We start from the raw sequence: 17,660 nt of genomic DNA, 5'->3' as shown, positions 1-17,660 counted from the left end.
CATGTTGCTTTCCTTGTTAGAGCTTAAGTCACTTCTGATAAGGATAAAATAATTTCACTGTTTAATTATATATGCACTCTTTAATAATATGTAGAGTTCCCTAGAGAACAGAATCTTCAACCAATAGCTGTACTTTTCATTAAATAAGCACTCCTTTAAGCTTGGGTAGATAAATGGCCACATCTGCGCCAACGCACCACTGGTTTAGGTTTGCTGAGATGCCAAATGGGGGTTATGTCTCTCAGGCGAAAGCCACCAATTCAGGGGCGGCTGGTTGACGAACAGCCATCAGCATCTTGGCTTACAGTCAGATAAACCAGCCATTTAGTTTCTCCCCAGATAATGGAAACACAAGAAAGCAGCCTACAACCCACTTGCTTATCTTTTTGGCCTAAGTATATTCTTTACAATTAAGCCATTCATCAAATGTTATTAAAGTTTCGCAGTATTGAACTTGGTAATAAAACTCCAATATCTGCGTCATTAGACATTGAATCTTTGCCTCCTTCATAAAATAAGAAGTGCCCCAAATTCATGTGGCTCATTGATCAGCAGCACACTGGATATATTACCTGCCCTCTGGCTTCTCCAGTCCATCTCAGCAAGCATCACACACACGGCAGCACTCACCTGGTACATGTGGGCAACGTTTGATCCCAGATATTTTGCCCCGTAGAGTTTGCCATCAGGCCACTTGACTTGGACAACTTCTCCCTCAGCAGGAGGGCCCAGCTTCACACAGTCTCGGCTCTGCGCAATAAACAGAGACAGGCTTCTCAAGGCAAGTGTCTAAGTGACTGCATTCAGAACTTAGCAAATGATGAACTCCTGGCAATTAAAAGGAGTTATTACCTCTGTGTTTTACGGATTATGATCTTGCATGGGTGTTCAGGGGAAGAGATATGAGCCAAAGGAGTACTTAAAGATTCAGCCTACATCATAAAGTTGCACAGGAACCACCATCATCCAAGCAGGACAAAACAGCAGCATTTACATTTGCTACTTGACAGAGAGTCATTCAGAGGGTAACTAAAATATGCATAGAAACTGCTTTAAGTGAGGAAGAGACCAGCTAATGATTTATAACACCTGACATCAATACAGCATTTTGCAGTTAACAAAATGCTTGAACATACGTCTCATTTGATCTTCATAATCACTCCATGAAGTAGGCAGACGTTATTAATTATTCCCATTTTACTGAGAAGGAAACTGAGCCCTAGAGAGGCTCCTTTAAGTTGTCAGGATCTCTGGAGGAGTGAAGCTGAATAGAAGAAGAACTGAGGACACCCAGGTGGGACTGGGGCCGGGGGAGAAACAGAGGGAGATGGGAGCTGGTAGGCCTTGACTAAGTGGCAAGGGCAAGAAAAGCAGGGAGCGTCTGCCGCATGGCGGGCGGAGCTGGGAGGGGTGTGTCCTGCTTGGCAGACCTCTTCTGAAGACCCCTGGACCTCCCCCAACAGGCGTGCTTCTGCCAGCATCTCCCAACAAGTGACCAGCCCTCTTCCTTCCACAGGCAATCATGGTGACACCCAGAACCAGTCTTCTCACTTCAGGTCTGCTACTCAACACTGCCTCCTCCTAAGGCAGTAACTCAGAGCAAACTCCCCAGGAGTCCATCCTGGAAGGTGCTTTTTTTTGGGGGGGGGGAGGGGTCAGGGCTGTACAGGTAAAATAATAAACCGTTTTCACAGATGTAGTTTGTAAACTCTTAAATTTGTACGTATGGAGTATGACACAATAAAACTGTAATACAAATAAATTCAATACTTGACTACTTTGGTAAATTTTTTGCATATTTAGCACTTCATGTTTTGCTAATACTGGTATTTTCCTGATGAAACCAATCTGACTGATTGAAATGCACACTTGACCAATCAAGCTATAAATGCGGGCTGGGCATGGTTCTGTGGTTTCAATGAGAGGCACACACAGGAAATATTTAGTTGTCCCCAACTATTTAGTTGTTTATGAGTAGAAATCTACCATGTGTTACTTTTCATTATTAATAAGAATTCTGCATTAGAAAGGAATGGCCATTTTATTGTTGGGTTCAGAGTACACGTGAAAGGCTCAGCTGTTCATTTTTCTCACTGCAGTCTATGCTTCCATATAGAGCTATGGGCAAAGAAAAAAAGGGTGTGCTCAGAGGCTCTGTAGAATTGACAGTCTGCATTTAACTTAGTCAAATGAAAATAAATTTATTCTTGGCCTTCATAATAGTTGATGTCAGGGCATTGCAGGATGGAGACGGTAGGCTGTAGAAATGTATTCTATATATGCCCCTACGGTTATCACCTCACTTTTCAGTTCCCTTCGAACTGTATCCATGGCACTAAGAACACTGGAAGGGGCAGCTTCTAAACACACTATCCAGCCTCCTACGTTAGGAAGCCACGCCAGCTCTGGGATAGCTCTGGGATTCACTCTTCTAAGAGAACAAGGAGTGATTTCCTCCTTTTATTGTTGAGTTCTGAAGGAGACTGCACTTTCCAAACTGCACCACAGCGCGCTGGGGCACCACAGCAAAACACAGGGGTTCTGTGGGATATTTTCAGGGGACGCATGGCAACACTTGCCAGACACCCTGCTTACGACTGCTATTAAGTTGTTTGGACCTAAGTGACTTAATAGATGGAACCGTTAGGTGTTTCCTTTGGCCAAGGGACACTGTAAAAAAATGTGCTGAGATATTCAGGGGCTGTGAGCCAGGAAAGTCTGGTAACCTCTGACTTACCCCTCACCTGCCCTTTCTCTTTGGAGCCACCTTTGGGCAGAGAACTTGCATTCTGCTCTGCTCCTTCCACAGAGAGGCAGGTGGGGTCCTGCACCCCTGTTTCAAGAAGGCCTGTCTTAAGTCTGAGGTCCAGTATTAGGAAACCTGTCTGCCCACAAATACATGCCACACTCTTGAATATCTGCTTTATTAGTATTAAAGGAGACAGTTTTAATCTCCAGACCCTGAATCCTTTGTCTCTCTACATTGCTTCACCTCGGCGAGATGAGTTCTATTTACTGGGCTCTTCTCCACTCCCAACAGAAGCAAGTCAGGGATTCGGGAAACGCGGAGGCTACACTCCACATTTACTTAGCCACCAAACCCACCGCCAAGCGGGAGAGTTGGGTCCTTAGTTGTACAGATTTGACCTTCAACAGAGGTTTTCTAGCCTTTAAAATAACTGCCTCAAACAAATCCTGACCTGTAATTTTAGGTACGATATCACCAAGGTGTGGCAATAGCCACAGAAATTGGCCTAAGCAAAGTATAATGTATATTTCAGCAGTTTATCACAAAAATAGAGCTTTATTAGTAAACTAAATGTATGTAACTTCAGCAAGTAAGAAACATTCTTTTCAAAAAAGACGTCTGAAAACTCAACGTCTGAGATACAGTTTGATATCTTTCCTACTAATTGTAAGTTAACCCTTTACTCACAACAGATGTTAACTTGGCACTGAAAGTGCCTGGCCTCACAGAGCTCCTTCTGGCTCGGCCTCCTCCAAACTCTGCTCTGCATCAGCCACAGAGATCAGTTCAAACTCTTTCATGTCAAAATCTAGGGAAGACGGTTCAGTTTGCTTTCTCAATCTTCTTGCTTGCAGAATTTTTTCTTTATTCAAAGTAGAAGAATAAAGAAAAATAACCAACCAACTATATAACAACATAGAATTGTTCTGTGAATCTCCTCCCCTCCACACCAGGAGGCATTGTTCTGAGCCATGATGGCTACCTTCTCACCCTTTGCCAGGTTATTTAGCTGCAAGTCGATATATTTTGATTTGCATATAACTTCTTTTGTAACTATTATTAATTATTTATACCCCAGCTACCTTCCAAATGGATTTAAGGCAGTTCATAGTAAAACACAAAGTTTATTTCTGTAACATCTACTTTCCTCCATAGAGAAATGATTTTAATTCATGAGCTGTCTCAAGTGTTGAGTTTGCCAGAAACTTTCTATGACTACATGGAGTATAAAGCATTTAAACAGGAATGGAACTGGGAGCATGTGGGATGATGAAAAACAGCTGAAAGGTTTGATATTTAGATTTCCCTGATCTCTCCAAAGCAGAAGCCTCTGGGTGTCCCCAAGGTTGTCACAATCACTAATCCAATACCTATTTACTGACTACCCGTGTGAGACACTAGAGGAGTCAACAATGTTCAGCTCCTGAGCTAGGGACAGACAGAGGGCATCTTGTTCACACTTGGAAGCCTGTCACTCTGAGCCCCACAGCCATGTCGGGTGCGGGGGCCTCAGGGGTCCCTGCAAGGGCTGAAATCTATGTGGAGTATGAGGGTTTTGGCCACCATGATCACTTCAACCAGAACAGAACTTTAATTTTTAGACTGAGTTTCTGAGTAAGATTTCATGTGAAATAAAAGGTTTCTGTTAAAAATAAAAGGTCTGAAAGAATGAAATAAAATAAAAAGTCTGAAAATGAGGGGATTTCATTTGCGGAAAGCCACAGCTTGAACGGTCTGCCCTCTCTCTTAAAGGTCTTCAGCTGGCTCACATCCCCCAGGCTGTGCACGAGGAATGAGACAGTAGAGCACAGCTTCCCCAAGTGTGGCCCCAACCACTGGGGACACACATTAAAAGATGAAGACTCCAGCCCCCTCTCCCCACAGTTCTATGTGACCTGGGTGATTTTTTTTTAAAGCATTCTAGAATTTAAGATCTATTCTATTAAAGGATGTAAAATGCTAAGGAGGTCTTTCCTGATGTAGGTGTTAGTGTATTGCTGGAGCAAGTAAACACCTTTGCTGGAAAATTCCACACATTAAAAACCTTGACTAGCGTTTTTCTCAGTCGTTGTCTAGACCCTCAGAAGCAGTTTGGCTTCACCTGATATAAACAGCTGTTACCATTTGCTGTACTGCCACCAGAGATGTGTAAACTCCCCTCAAATCTGCTAGAGCCCTGTCCACAGGGGCATTGGTGTCTGGAGCTGCCAGTAAGCCTGGAGCCAGAGCACTAAATAGATGATGTGGAAATTAAAGACAGAAATCACTATCACAGTCAAGAGTGAGCTTTCGGCCATGATTAAAAGACTGAGATGGGTCACCGACCCAGGCAAGAGGACGGTGTCATATCGCATCCCTGCTAAAGTCAGGGCCAAACTCCTGTACTTGCTCCACCAACTAAAGAGAAAAGTCCAACTTCCAGTCTGATTATTTGAATTCTGAAGTCATCTTGTTCTTGGAACTCTTACTAGGACCTTTGAAAGGGACCTCTACAAGTGCTGACCTTAAACGCTGTCTCAGCACCACCACCACACCCCGCCCCCCACCCATCCCTACCTCTGCTCCTGACAAGTACAAACAACAGAACAGGTAGTCCTATCTATAAGTCCAGCTGCACCAGATGAAGACCTGGTACATGAATTCCCAGTAGTTAATTGGTATATAGTTTGGAGCCTCTGACCGTCCCTCTTGGGGAAAATGCTTAAGTGACCAGGAGCAAACTACCACCAGCAGCTGCTGACATTTTGAGGGATAATCACCTGCTTATTACTGGACTCTGGCAGGGATTAAAAGACTGACTGATAACCATGTACTAATCGTACTAGTTATCTGTCATTTGTTTGGCTGCCCAGCATCTGAACCCCCAACTCTCCTTCAGAGTCTCAGTGGGAGGTAAAGCTGGCCTGCCATTATAGATGCTTGAAAATGCTAGATACTCCCCTGCCAGCTTCCAGGGCAGCAGACATGGACAGGAGCCTGGCCAGTTGGTTACACTTGCCCAGGATGTAGAGCCTATGATCAGAGATGCAGTGAAATAGGAGGGGGAAGAATGTTCTCAGAGAGCAGCAGCGGCACAGCCCAGGTCCAGGCTGACCACACAAGGGGAGGTGGTCCAGTTCTTCCAGGCCGCAGACCTGGTCCTCCCCACGTTCTAGCTGAGCAGCCTCTCTTGTTCTCACCTATTCTCTACCTTGAGCTCCTGGAGAGTCTGCAGGCTTCCTAATAACTTTCCACTAAATTTCTTCAGTGCTTAGTTACAGTTTTTGACGCTTGCAAGTGACGACCCTGAACAGTAAGTAACTGCTAGTTTGGGTGACAGCAGATCTGTGCTCTCACAAAGTGGAGATGACACCTTTTATTTAAGGTGGAATGTAAAACTGGAGGACTTCCAAGACCACCCAATCCTTGTTCAAAGGGCCTATGAGGAAACCTATCCATCAAAAAGGAAAGGAACATGTTCGTGGCACCACCTACCTGTTCACGAGCCTTGTCCCTAGATGATTTACAATTGTCCCCAACTTTTCAATATACCCCACAGTCTGAAGATGTACCCTCTTGAAGGATATCCACAAGAATGTATCCCAGGCTACAAAGATAAGTCCTCCAGCATCTTGAGCAATGGCAGCCTCTTTAGAATGGCCTCTCAAGGGGAGTACTTGAAGGGGACACACCACATTTGGATGGATTGAATTCACTGTTTATTAAATATGTCATAATAACTTACTATAACCCTTCATGCAGAGATTAGCAAAGATAGAAAACATTTTAATATGATTCTTAAAAATAGCTTTTTGTTCTGAGCTTCTATTATATACTCATTAGGGAAAATTATAGAATTTTTTAAGACTAAAAAAAAACAAATTTAAAACAATCCTTATTTCCATCACCTAGAAGCAAATGCTGTTACCATCTGGATTTTTCTCTATGCTTCTATGCCTTTTTAAAAACTTAGGGCATCCTATACATACACGTCCCTATACACACATACGTTTTTTCCTCATAGCCACAAACTTTCTTTTCTTTCACATGACAGCACAACCGAGCTCTCTCTAAAGAGGCAGACAAGGCTATCTTTTGTGAAGAGCTCTGTATTGCTGTTCATGCCATGTCCTTTCACTCATTCCACAGCATTTGGGAGATGAGGGGTCTTTCTTTTAATTGTGGTAAAATCAACATAACACAAAATTCACCATTTTAACCATTTTTAAGTATACATTTCAGTGGCCTTAAGTACATTCACAATGTTGTACAACCATCACCACCCGCCATCTCCAGAAATGCTCCATCATCCCAGACTGAAACTCCACACCATTAACATTAACTCTCTAACCCTCACTCCCCAGTCCCTGGTAACCACCACGCTACTCTTTGTCTCTATGAATTAGACTATTTCTAAATAACTCATATAAGTGGAATCATACAGTATTTGTCCTTTTGCATACATATATAATTTTGTACCTTACTATTTATCACCTATAATTACATTATGAGCGTCTTCTTAGTTATTAATTATCCTTTAAAAACTCCATTTTACTGGCTGAATTATGCAACATTATGGATATTCCACAATTAACTTAACCACTCTCCTATTGTAAGATATATAGGTGAATCCAATTTTCCCCTATCATCTCTCATGCTATTCTATATTTTTCTCCATGAATCTTGGACCAAATTACTGACTACATTCTTAGAATAGACCCCTAGAACATAAATTACTTGGTAAAAAGGCAAATAAACCATTTATAAAGTTAATTTCATCAGCTTTAAAAAATTCAACATCAGTCTTACTTCTCTAGTGCAGTAAATCTTATCCTAACCACTAGAGAAAATTCTGATTCACTCGATCCAACATGGGGTCCAAGCTGAACGCCCTCCCAAGCAATCTGATGCTCAGCCAGGCTGAGAATCACTGTGCGAGGTGATCACCCCCCAGCAGACAGTCTACAGGCCATAAAGAAAGAAAGAACTAATTCCATGCCGCTCCCTCTGACTGCAGCTTTTCTACAGTGAGAGCCTTCTCACATACCTGAAAGAAAGGTTGGAATGCTCCCGCTTCGAGGTATCTGTATGTTCTGTGCTAGATACGAAACACCAACATTTCAGCCTGTGGGATAATGGATGCAAGCCAAGCTGCTTCCACACTGACACTTATCATTCCGGGAAAACTCCAGAATGATAATGATGTCTAGTTTTCCTTTTAAATAGGTTTTTTTTTCCCCCTCTTTTTTAAGGGACACACACACACACACCATTTCTCTACCTCAAGATGCTCTGGCTATCTCTGTTAAGCTGGAGCAATGCCCTCATTATTCTCTCAAAGAGCTAAATTCTTTTCCACCAGCCACACTTTGCCAACGCCCTGACACTTAACCACACCTATCTTCTAAAAGAGAGCATCTTCACAGAAAGAACAGCACTGACTTTTAATTGGTGAATTCCTGAAGGCCAATTAGTTTGCTAGTACAAACTTTTCCTTCTGCTATAAGCCAAGAGCGGACACGCGTCTGGTAAAAGTACTGAGGTCCAAGAGATAGCGGTTATTTTATTTTCCTGAAAGTTACTACAGCATTAAGCCTCAGAAGGTCTATTTCTAAAAGAAGTCACATCTTTATGTTATTAGAAATTGGGGAGATTCTGGCATGCAAAAGCTTTAAAAAGGCATAGAAAGTACAAAGTTAGGCAGTTTCTTTTGGAAATTATCTTTCTGATTCTTTTGAAGTGAAGAAGCATGAGAAAAGTGAATAACTAGAATCAGGGGTGACAGTGGGGAGCTGACCTGACCGAAAGGGCCTGTGAGAGAGGGACACAGGGAGGCAGCGAGTGTGTGTGGGCATAAGGGAGGCGACTCTGAAATGTTGACAAGGGGTTCTCGGCATTCTCGGAACTGGAGAGCATGAATGGAATTGAAAGATCATTTACTCACCAATTACCCACCCTTGAGAGAGTGCCCCCACTCCCTTCCTCTCTCTCTCTCTGGTATATCCTGAGTGTCTCCTCCCTGCCTGGCACGGAGCTCAGCATTGCGAAAACAACAGAAACAGTCCTTTCTCCCAAGAAACTGAGTCCAGGTGGGGACTCAAACATACACATGAATATCTACAATATGAGGTACCACATGTGATAGTAGGTGACAGGAGGTGGGAACTCTCTCTGTCCACGACTGACCCCCTTATGACATCAACTGTGTCAAGGACTTTCTCCTTATAATTAACCAAAATTCCTCATGCCTTCCCCTCAATGTTGAACCACCTTCCATACAAAGTGAATTAATTACAAAGACCCCATTCAGGACTCTCCTGCACTCACTCGGCTAGGTATATGCGAACACTTTGTAAGCTGTAGTGACAGCACTACGTAGCCCTTAAAGACAGATGCCAAAGGGAGAAGCCAACTGATAGCTCCAGCAGCACTTTGTGGGGATCACTGTTCAAGACTGTGGCATCAGCAAGTTGATTTTATTGGGGTTCCCATAGTTGATCAGGCCATCCCACTGACTATGTTGAAGGTGTGGCAGCCCTGACCCCTTTCTCTACCTCTCAAGAGTGTTCTGGAATGATCCCACCAATGATCCCAGGGCAGCTGCCCCATCACATCAGGAGCCAAAATAGGAAATCTTTCGGATTCAACTCCTAAGAGCCCTAGATATACAAACTACTCGAAAAGGGGATTTGTATGTTTGAAGCTTTCTGGTACTTCTTGGATCTTCTTTCAGTAACCTCTCCTTTTATAAAAGTATGGAAGATGTATAATTTCCAAGTATTACTGGGAGTCTTGTGCTTAGGGACCCTGTGACCAATGAGCTGACCGAAAAATTACTGGCCATCACCACCAACAATATCCACAACCACAGTCACAAACACTGCCTGAGTGTTTACTATGTGCTGGGCACCATCCTGCTTTATACATATTTCAATAATTCTAACAATAATCTTAGTATTACTATTATCTCTGTTTTAAGGATAAGGTAACTGGTGTCAACTCCCTTGCCCAGGGTCACAGAGTTTGCTACTATCCAGTCCTTCCCACCTTTGAGAGACAGCCAACACCATTTCTAAGGACTGTGCTGGCTGCATCGTCCTCCTGTTTTTCCTTCAGACACTAATGCATAAGCCCCCCAGGACTGTTACTCCTTATACTCAAATAAGGGGAAATATTTCTATCTATATAGGACAGATCTTTCCCCCTTTTTATAGTTGTTGGCAGAGGCTAAAATGCATAAGGGGAACAAAATATTTTACTATGTCAATAAAAATTTATGTTGCAAGACAGAAAAAGATAGGCTTTAGGTGAATCTCTCTGTAGTGGTTTCTAAAAATAAATGTCAGTTCCAAACGCTGAAAGAAAAAGATGAAAGGAAAGATAAGGATAAGCATTGTGGGGAGAGAAGGCTGTCCTGTGCTCACAGGCCACACCAGGGGGCTCTGAGATCAGAGCGGCAGCCCCGGCCCACGCAGCCCTCTGCAGATGCGCAGTCTGCTCCACTGTGTATGTCCTACCTCCCAGAGCATGGGGCTTCACTCACACAGGACACGTCGTGCTGAAGCAGCAGAAAGTAGTGCTGCCAAGGTCGGGAGTCACACTGCCTGGAGTCAAAGAAGAGCTGTTACCAGGCACAAGCCACTTTATCACTTTATGTCCTGGTTTCCCCATCAATCAAATGGAGATAATAATACAACCTCTCTGTTGGGAAAATTAGCATGAATATACATTTAAAAGGAGAGGAGAAGAGATGAGCAAAGCACAGGGACTGGCAGCTGGTGAGTCTGAAGTGAACTGTGACTGGATTCAATTCACATCAACAGGGAACATCTGCAGGATGACAGGGAGGGACAAAAACCTTGGAGGTTCTCACCAAGGAGGACGTGATCCTTGGGATTTAAAATCATGAAGAAAGGATGCACTGAGAAGCCAAGAACCTACTACAAAAGATGATCAGACAGTGTTATCCTAGTTGAAATCCAAAACAACCCAGTAGGATAGGTGTTATCTCCCACAGAGGTAGAGGAGCACAGTGACGTGCCCCAGGCCACACGGCTAAGAAGCAGATGAGTGAGGCGGTCACTCACTCAAAAAGGCGGTAATTTTTGAGCATCTCTTGTGTTCTAGGAACACTGGGATTAGTAGCGAGAAAAACAGACGTGGTTTTTTACTTCATGCAACTCTTTAGTGAAAAATGCAGGTATTAAAATAAAAATTAAAAAGGTAAGTGTAAGAACTCTTATGCCACAGAAGTACAGTGTAAAGCAGAAGCATTTAACAGAAAGATTATTAGTACACTGTGTGGTTATTATATCCCAGAGAGTTCAACATGCCTCTGGAGATGGAGAACTGAAATGAAATTTTGACACAAGAATCTGGAAGCATCCAGATAAGGAAAATCAGGGAAAACGAGTCACGATATAAGGAGTTCTCACAAGAGTTCAGATCTTTTTAAAAAAGAACTTTTTTTCTGATTATGAAAATAAAACTAGCTCATATGGAAACCATAAGAAGGTGATAAAGTTGAAAATCATAATCACCTATGATTACACTCTCCAGAGATAATCAGTAACATTCTGATGCATTTCCTTTGAGGATTTTTCCTTTGCATATTTATATTTTTATATATAATTGGGATCATACTGTATATACAATTTTGAGCCTGATTTTTCCATTTATTATATTGTGCCATTAAATATCCTTTGGAAATATGACTTTTAATGACTGCATGAATAATTCATTTAACCTTCCTCCTAGCTGCGTTGGTAAGTGTTCAAGGGCCAGATCAAAGAAACAAAGAGTTGTCACGCTTGCGTGGTCAGACTGGGTTTCAGGCACTGTGTTCTCACACCTGAGAGTGATCTTTTGAGTGGGATGTTGTCCAGAAAATTTCATCCTGAGAGTGTCCTGGAGGAAGAGCATTCTAAAAACCAGTTTGTTTTCATTAAATCATTCATTCCTTCCCACAACAAATAGGTATTAAGTGATTGAGGCAGGAGGACTGTTTTGTTTGGATTTGAGAAGACTCAGGAGGAACCTGATCATTCTCTACACATCTATAAAGAGCTATGAGTGAAGAGAGAATGAATGGGTTTATTCAGTTTTGCTCTAGAGGCCACGGACTAAGACTGGCTCTTGGGGTATTTCAGAGTCAGCATTTAGACTGCATACAAAGAAGCCAATGCTCCTAATAATTACAGAAACAAATCTGTAGTGAGCTCCCTGCCTCTTGCAGAGTTCAATAATGGGTCTGAGAAGCAGTCACCAGGGCGGGGGGAGAGGAGACTCCCTGTAGTGGGTGGGAGTTGTAGGAGTCACAGAGGAGGGTCAGGGGAAGGGAACAGGGTGGTTTATAGGCTGCGGTGGGAGGGGACTGCACCCTTAGCCTGTCTTACTGATGCAGCAGCCCTGAACTGAGCCATAGTCACTCAGGATTTCAGGAGAGAGACCCCTTGGCTAAGATTCTCTCATTCAATGGCCTAAGTACCACTGGAAGTTACAGGCAGAGCTGGGTCTATAGTTCCCAATTACTCAGCCCTTGTCGTTGTTCTTCCTCTTTCACCAAAACGTTGGAACAGAATATGCAAAAGAATGAAAAGAAAAATCAGACACAGACAGTTACCCTTTCCCTTAACCTAATCTCCATCACTCTCTGGCTACAGCCCTTAGCTCTTTATAATATCAGCTTCCACTATGGGCAAAGGAAGGGAGCATCCTGCTGGGTCAGCAACCCAAAGAGGAGACCTATTCATGCAGCACTACCTCATTCTTGGTGGGCACACAAGAAGGTCTGTTTTAACTTAATCAACTGGGTGACTCTAAAACAGGGGAAGCAAAAAGCATAAAAATGATGAAAGAGATAGGTGTGTGGGTCTCAGCCTACTGCTATGGAAAAGGCTTTTACAAAGCTTCTGTGGTAAAATGTACAACTGCAAAGGGACATCATGGTGTGTAAAAATATGTCAAGGATTAATTACTCCTGGGCTGAGACCTAAGAATAGCTTGGCTCTGCTAGTCTCCAAATGATACTGCAGTAGACAAATGGCATGCCATGTTGTAGTGCAGGGCCATGTGCCCGAACAAACAGCCACTTTCAAATGCTCGGCCTCTCCCAAGCTAGCCCAGCATGTCCTCCCTCACACTGACCACACCAGTGGTCATCAAGGCCTGGAATCGGAAAAGGGGGATGTGTGTGTACAAAGCAGTGGATGGCTGGGCCAGAGGCACATTCAATGCTTACAGTCAGAGGTGACTAATGGGTGATAACCCATTGCTTTCCTCCCCTGCCCGAAGCAGAAGAGGCCTAAGAGACAGCCTTAGGCCCATGTCCCCATTTTACAGAGGACTGAAACAACTTGCACAGGGTCACAACTCACCAAGAGCTGGTTATACTTGACTTGTGAATTTCACAGCCCAGCAGTGCGAGATTTTGAGCAAATGAGTAACATCAGGAGAGGATTTTAAATAAGAGATTAAAAAGGAGAACCAGGAAGGGGTGAAGACAGATAAAAGGATTTGTGAGAATACGATGTGTCAAAAAACGTCAGCTCATATTATGTTAAATTCAGAAGCAGAGGAGTCCTGAGGTATACATATGTACAAATGAAGTAATCCAGAATTTCCTTAAAGTTGCAAATGTGCCTGAGCATAGCAATAAAATGTGAGCGACTCTATATAAATACCTTCTATGTAAGCCACTGTTTCTCTCTCTCTTAATTTAACATGTCCTTCCTTTTAGATTTAATGCAAACGCCTAAACTTAAACAACCATGTTCCTAACAGACTGTCTCATGAAGAACAGGATGCATGTAATTACTACCAGCCTATTCCCACAGAGGCTAGTCTGTTGCAAACGGTAGACAGATAAATAAGATGGGTGAGGAGAGGAGAATGAATCAATCTATTTACTCAACACTATTAAACTTAAAGGGATGTCAGAAACTTCAGAAACTCCCCCAATGATTCTTGTGTTGTCAAAAGGCTGTTGAATCAAAATAATCTTAATGTGAAATTAAGGAGAATTTTGCTGTTTGTAGGTTCCCAAACAAGAATGAAAATGATACGTAGATAATACACTATTGTCAGATTTATCCAAACAAGAGCTTTTAATCCAAAAGCTTAAAAACACATTAGAAGAGGGCTGGGAATTCAGCTTTTCTGATCACACACAAGCCTGCAATGCCTCCAGAATTACAGTGAGGATTACGTTGTGCCCTTCTTCTGATAGTTAATGAACCTTTGAAGTAGGAACCTTTCTGTTCTTTTCACACTGGATATTAATCTTTATTTGAAGCCCGATTCTTGCTAACATCTGACCTGCTTAATGAACACTGAGTAGTCCGTCAATTAATATTTCAATTATGATATGGTCTTTTCTCAATCTCCCCTCAAAAAACAAGGTTCTGTTAGCATCCTCAGTTACCTTTCTTGAAACACCCAGTTTAGAACTGATGTAGATTTGCATGTACTGGCAACTGTGAACCAAAAATATGTCAAAGGGCAGAGGAATCCGAGGAAACATGGGCGTCTGAAAGAGGGGGTCAGTGGAGGTGATACTAGAGCCAGAACAGCTGAGCCTGGCTTTAAAGGTTACACTAAAAGAGGAAAAAAGCAAGACCCCAGGGATGACGCTGTGAAAATGTAGATATAGAGGTAGAGGAAGATAAGATAAAAGGAGATGGTTTCCCGGCAAACAGTTTTAAACATCATTACTAACAACGAATTAGCAATAAAATTAGTAACACCTAGGATGCAGTTTCTGGCTTTTAGCAGGTCAATATGACGCCAGGTGCATTCAAACAAAGATCTGCATGCACATACCCACACGTAAAGCTTGTCTATGCATTTTTTAAATCCAGGAAGGATATACAAGCAGTAGGTGGGACTGCACCAGATGTGGGATGCTGCAGGACTTGTACTTTTCATCTCATATCCTTCTATATTTCTTGAACTTTAGCCAGCCACGTGTATGTTATGCAAAACACTGTGCATATGCAATTGTTAAATATTAGCCTCTAATTCTTATTACGGCTAACCACACACATACTGTCTATCAAAGTAAGTGGCTGATGCTCTCCCTTTAAAAAAAGTATATGAATCTCAAAAATGAGGGGTGTTCAAAACTCTAGAAGGTCATGCAGTCCATCTCCTTCATAAAATGAGAGCTCTTCCAGGGCACACTGGACATTTATCACCCTTACACTGGTTCATGATGCAGGAGTGCTGGGGAGGGGAGGCACAGACATTGAAGGCACAGGGAAGTAAAAGTTCCAGAGGACAGCCCACAGGCTACACGTACAGAAGACAGAGGTCAAGGGAAACAAAACCAGGGAAAGGAGTGCTGAAGAAAGCTAAAAGTTAGGGAACATAGGATGAGCTTTACGGTGGGGCCAAGTCACAGATGTGCGATTAGGCTCAATTTAAATGTTTAAGATGTCAAGATGGAAGCCCCAGAAAGGTTAAATATGACTCATCAAGTTTCGTGGCCATATTTCATATTGAAGAATTACTTAAGCAAACGTTCACTATTTTATCAAATGGGTTAGAGTTAGGTAATTGTGTGTGTGTGTGTTATATCTATTTAGAGATGAAAATGAAATATCTGACCATGCCATTTCTGAACTATGGGATGTCTGTTCTCACACTGTGGCATGGGCCCTCTCACTCAGTGTCCCTTCAATTATGTGAGAGACAAAAAAAAACCCCAAACCTTATGTTTTGCAAACCAGAGGTCTTGGGGTGGCCCTAAATGAAGTAATTGTTCTAGATGGGAAAAGCAAGGAAGAAGGGAAAAAACCTGTACACAATCAAGTCTATGCTCATGATCTTGGTCCTGAAACCTGGGGTTCTTCCAACATTTCCTGTCTCATTGACGGGCATCATCTTCCATTTGGCTGAGCAAGCCAGAACCCTGGGAGCATCTTTGACATCTTTTTCTTTCTCAGACCCAATATCAGTCCACTACTGAGTCCTCTTGATTTTTAACTCCTAAATGTATTTCAGATCCTTCCACTGCTCCCTAGTCCAAATTGCATCTTTTCTCCTCTGATCTACTGCAACGCTCTCCTAACTAGCCTCCCAGCATCCACTATGGCCCAGTCTCCAATTCGTCTTCTCCACTATAGCCAAAGAAAATGCTTCATAACTAATCTCTTCATGTTGACTTCTGCTTAAGATCATCAATGTCGTCCCCTGCCTTTAGAATAAAAATCAAACACTATAACATGGTCTCTAAGGTTTAGCCTTGTCTGGCCCTTGCCTCCTTCTCTAGGCTTATTATTTACCTTTTCCAACAGACGTACTTGCCTTCTTTCAACAATCTGAGCAGGCCCAACTCCTTCCTGCCAACAGCCTTCGTGCATGCGTCACCTAGAATACTCTCCTCTGCCTTTTGTCTAGTTCACACATCCTATAGATCTTAGCTCAAATCACACGGACTGCTCATCTACGTAAGGTGTTTTTGGTACATATTCTTACAGGATTATATTCCTGTCATCTCAGGACTTGCCTCAATTTGAAGTACACTTTTATTAGTGTGACTGTCATAGGTTACTCTTTCCCACTGGATTGTAAATTCCATGAGAGCAAAAACCATTTCAATTTTATTTCTCACCATCATATTTCCAGGGCCCAGCAGCAATGCCTGGCAGGGTGCAGGTGCTCACTGCAAACAAATTTTTTTGGTAAGGCTACCACTTACTGAAGAGTTAGATACGCATCGACTAGTGAATCTACAAATCACCATGCAGGTGCCCAGATGTGGCTTACCAAAGGCCTAGCCCTGTGGGGGTTCCTTCTCTACAAGAGGAAGGGCCTCCTGGGGGAGTATCAGCCTTCCATATCCACACAGGCCTCTCGGTCGTGGAGAAAAGGACTTGAGCACCATACACAGTTTCCCCATCCTCATCAGACTTCTCCTGGACAGAATCCACTCTTAGATATTGGTTAAATATTTGTCCTTCCAACTTCATGCAAACAAAGGCAAAAGCAAAACACAATACAGAACCCTGCAGAAACATAACTAATGACATAGGAGAGGAGTTTTACTAGTATTGAAATAGATTTTAAATCTGTTAATAAAATATTAAATTTCATATACAAATCATTCAAAAGTTCCTTGCCTAGGGAGGGAATAAAATACCTAGAAAGAAGAGGAAGCAAAGTTATAGGGCCTAGTGTAGCCATCAGAAACCTGGCATATGGCTTGTTGCATGCATGATAAGATAGTCTCCAAAATATGTATCTTATTACCGAATCACACCTAATGTCAACGGCGCTCACAACCACATTCTTTCCACAGTTCTCTTTCTAGTTCCTATTTCAACAGGCTTCAGATATTGGCTGCTTAGAAGCAATGACAAAAGCCTGACTTGTTTTCTGTGAGTCATTATTTTTATACTATAAATCAGATAAACTGCTTTGGAAGATTCAATTTCATCTGTTTCTCCCCCACAAAAAGGAGGACTTCACGTGTTAAGGAATCGTTAGGTCAGATTATTCTTAATTAAAGGCTAAAAAGGGTAAATATCAGGCATGTTTTAAAAATAATAACCTATAACTATATCCTTATAGCTATACTATCGGAAATATACATAATTTTAAGACACCCTTCCCTTTTAACCAAGTTGTTAGCCATCAATTCTCAAAAGGCATCTTTTTCAGGCACAGATCACAGCAGCATCAATTATTGATGGAAAACCCTACTTGGATCTGAAGAACCATGTATAAAACATTATTGAACATGTATATTATAACATTGAGAAGGAGTTAAACATTCTTTATGTTTCATGGCATTGGATAAAACATCTAAAGCATAGAAGACTTGCAAACACACTATCCTCCATTTTATAGAAGCCAAGAAATCCGATGATACAGAGCAATTGATTTGCAGAAACACATACAATCAACAAAGATTACAGCAGGTCACAGCTTC

General features: G+C 42.3%; 1 protein-coding gene across 4 annotated transcripts in view; it reads right to left on the bottom strand.

Moving 5' to 3' along the window:
• KDM4C (lysine demethylase 4C) overlaps positions 1-17,660 on the bottom strand; it is a 390,883-nt gene that overhangs the window by 8,340 nt on the left and 364,883 nt on the right. For all 4 annotated transcript variants that reach the window (XM_005605001.4, XM_070248477.1, XM_070248476.1 and 1 more), the window contains one exon: positions 631-750. In XM_005605001.4, the coding sequence (XP_005605058.2) occupies positions 631-750 (120 nt within the window). The remainder of the gene's footprint in view (positions 1-630; positions 751-17,660) is intronic.

Source organism: Equus caballus, chromosome 23, assembly GCF_041296265.1.
Source record: "Equus caballus isolate H_3958 breed thoroughbred chromosome 23, TB-T2T, whole genome shotgun sequence".
Classification (NCBI taxonomy): Eukaryota; Metazoa; Chordata; class Mammalia; order Perissodactyla; family Equidae; genus Equus; species Equus caballus.
The sequence above is the reverse complement of the archived record's forward strand: the minus strand, read 5'-3'. Positions and strand labels throughout refer to the sequence as shown.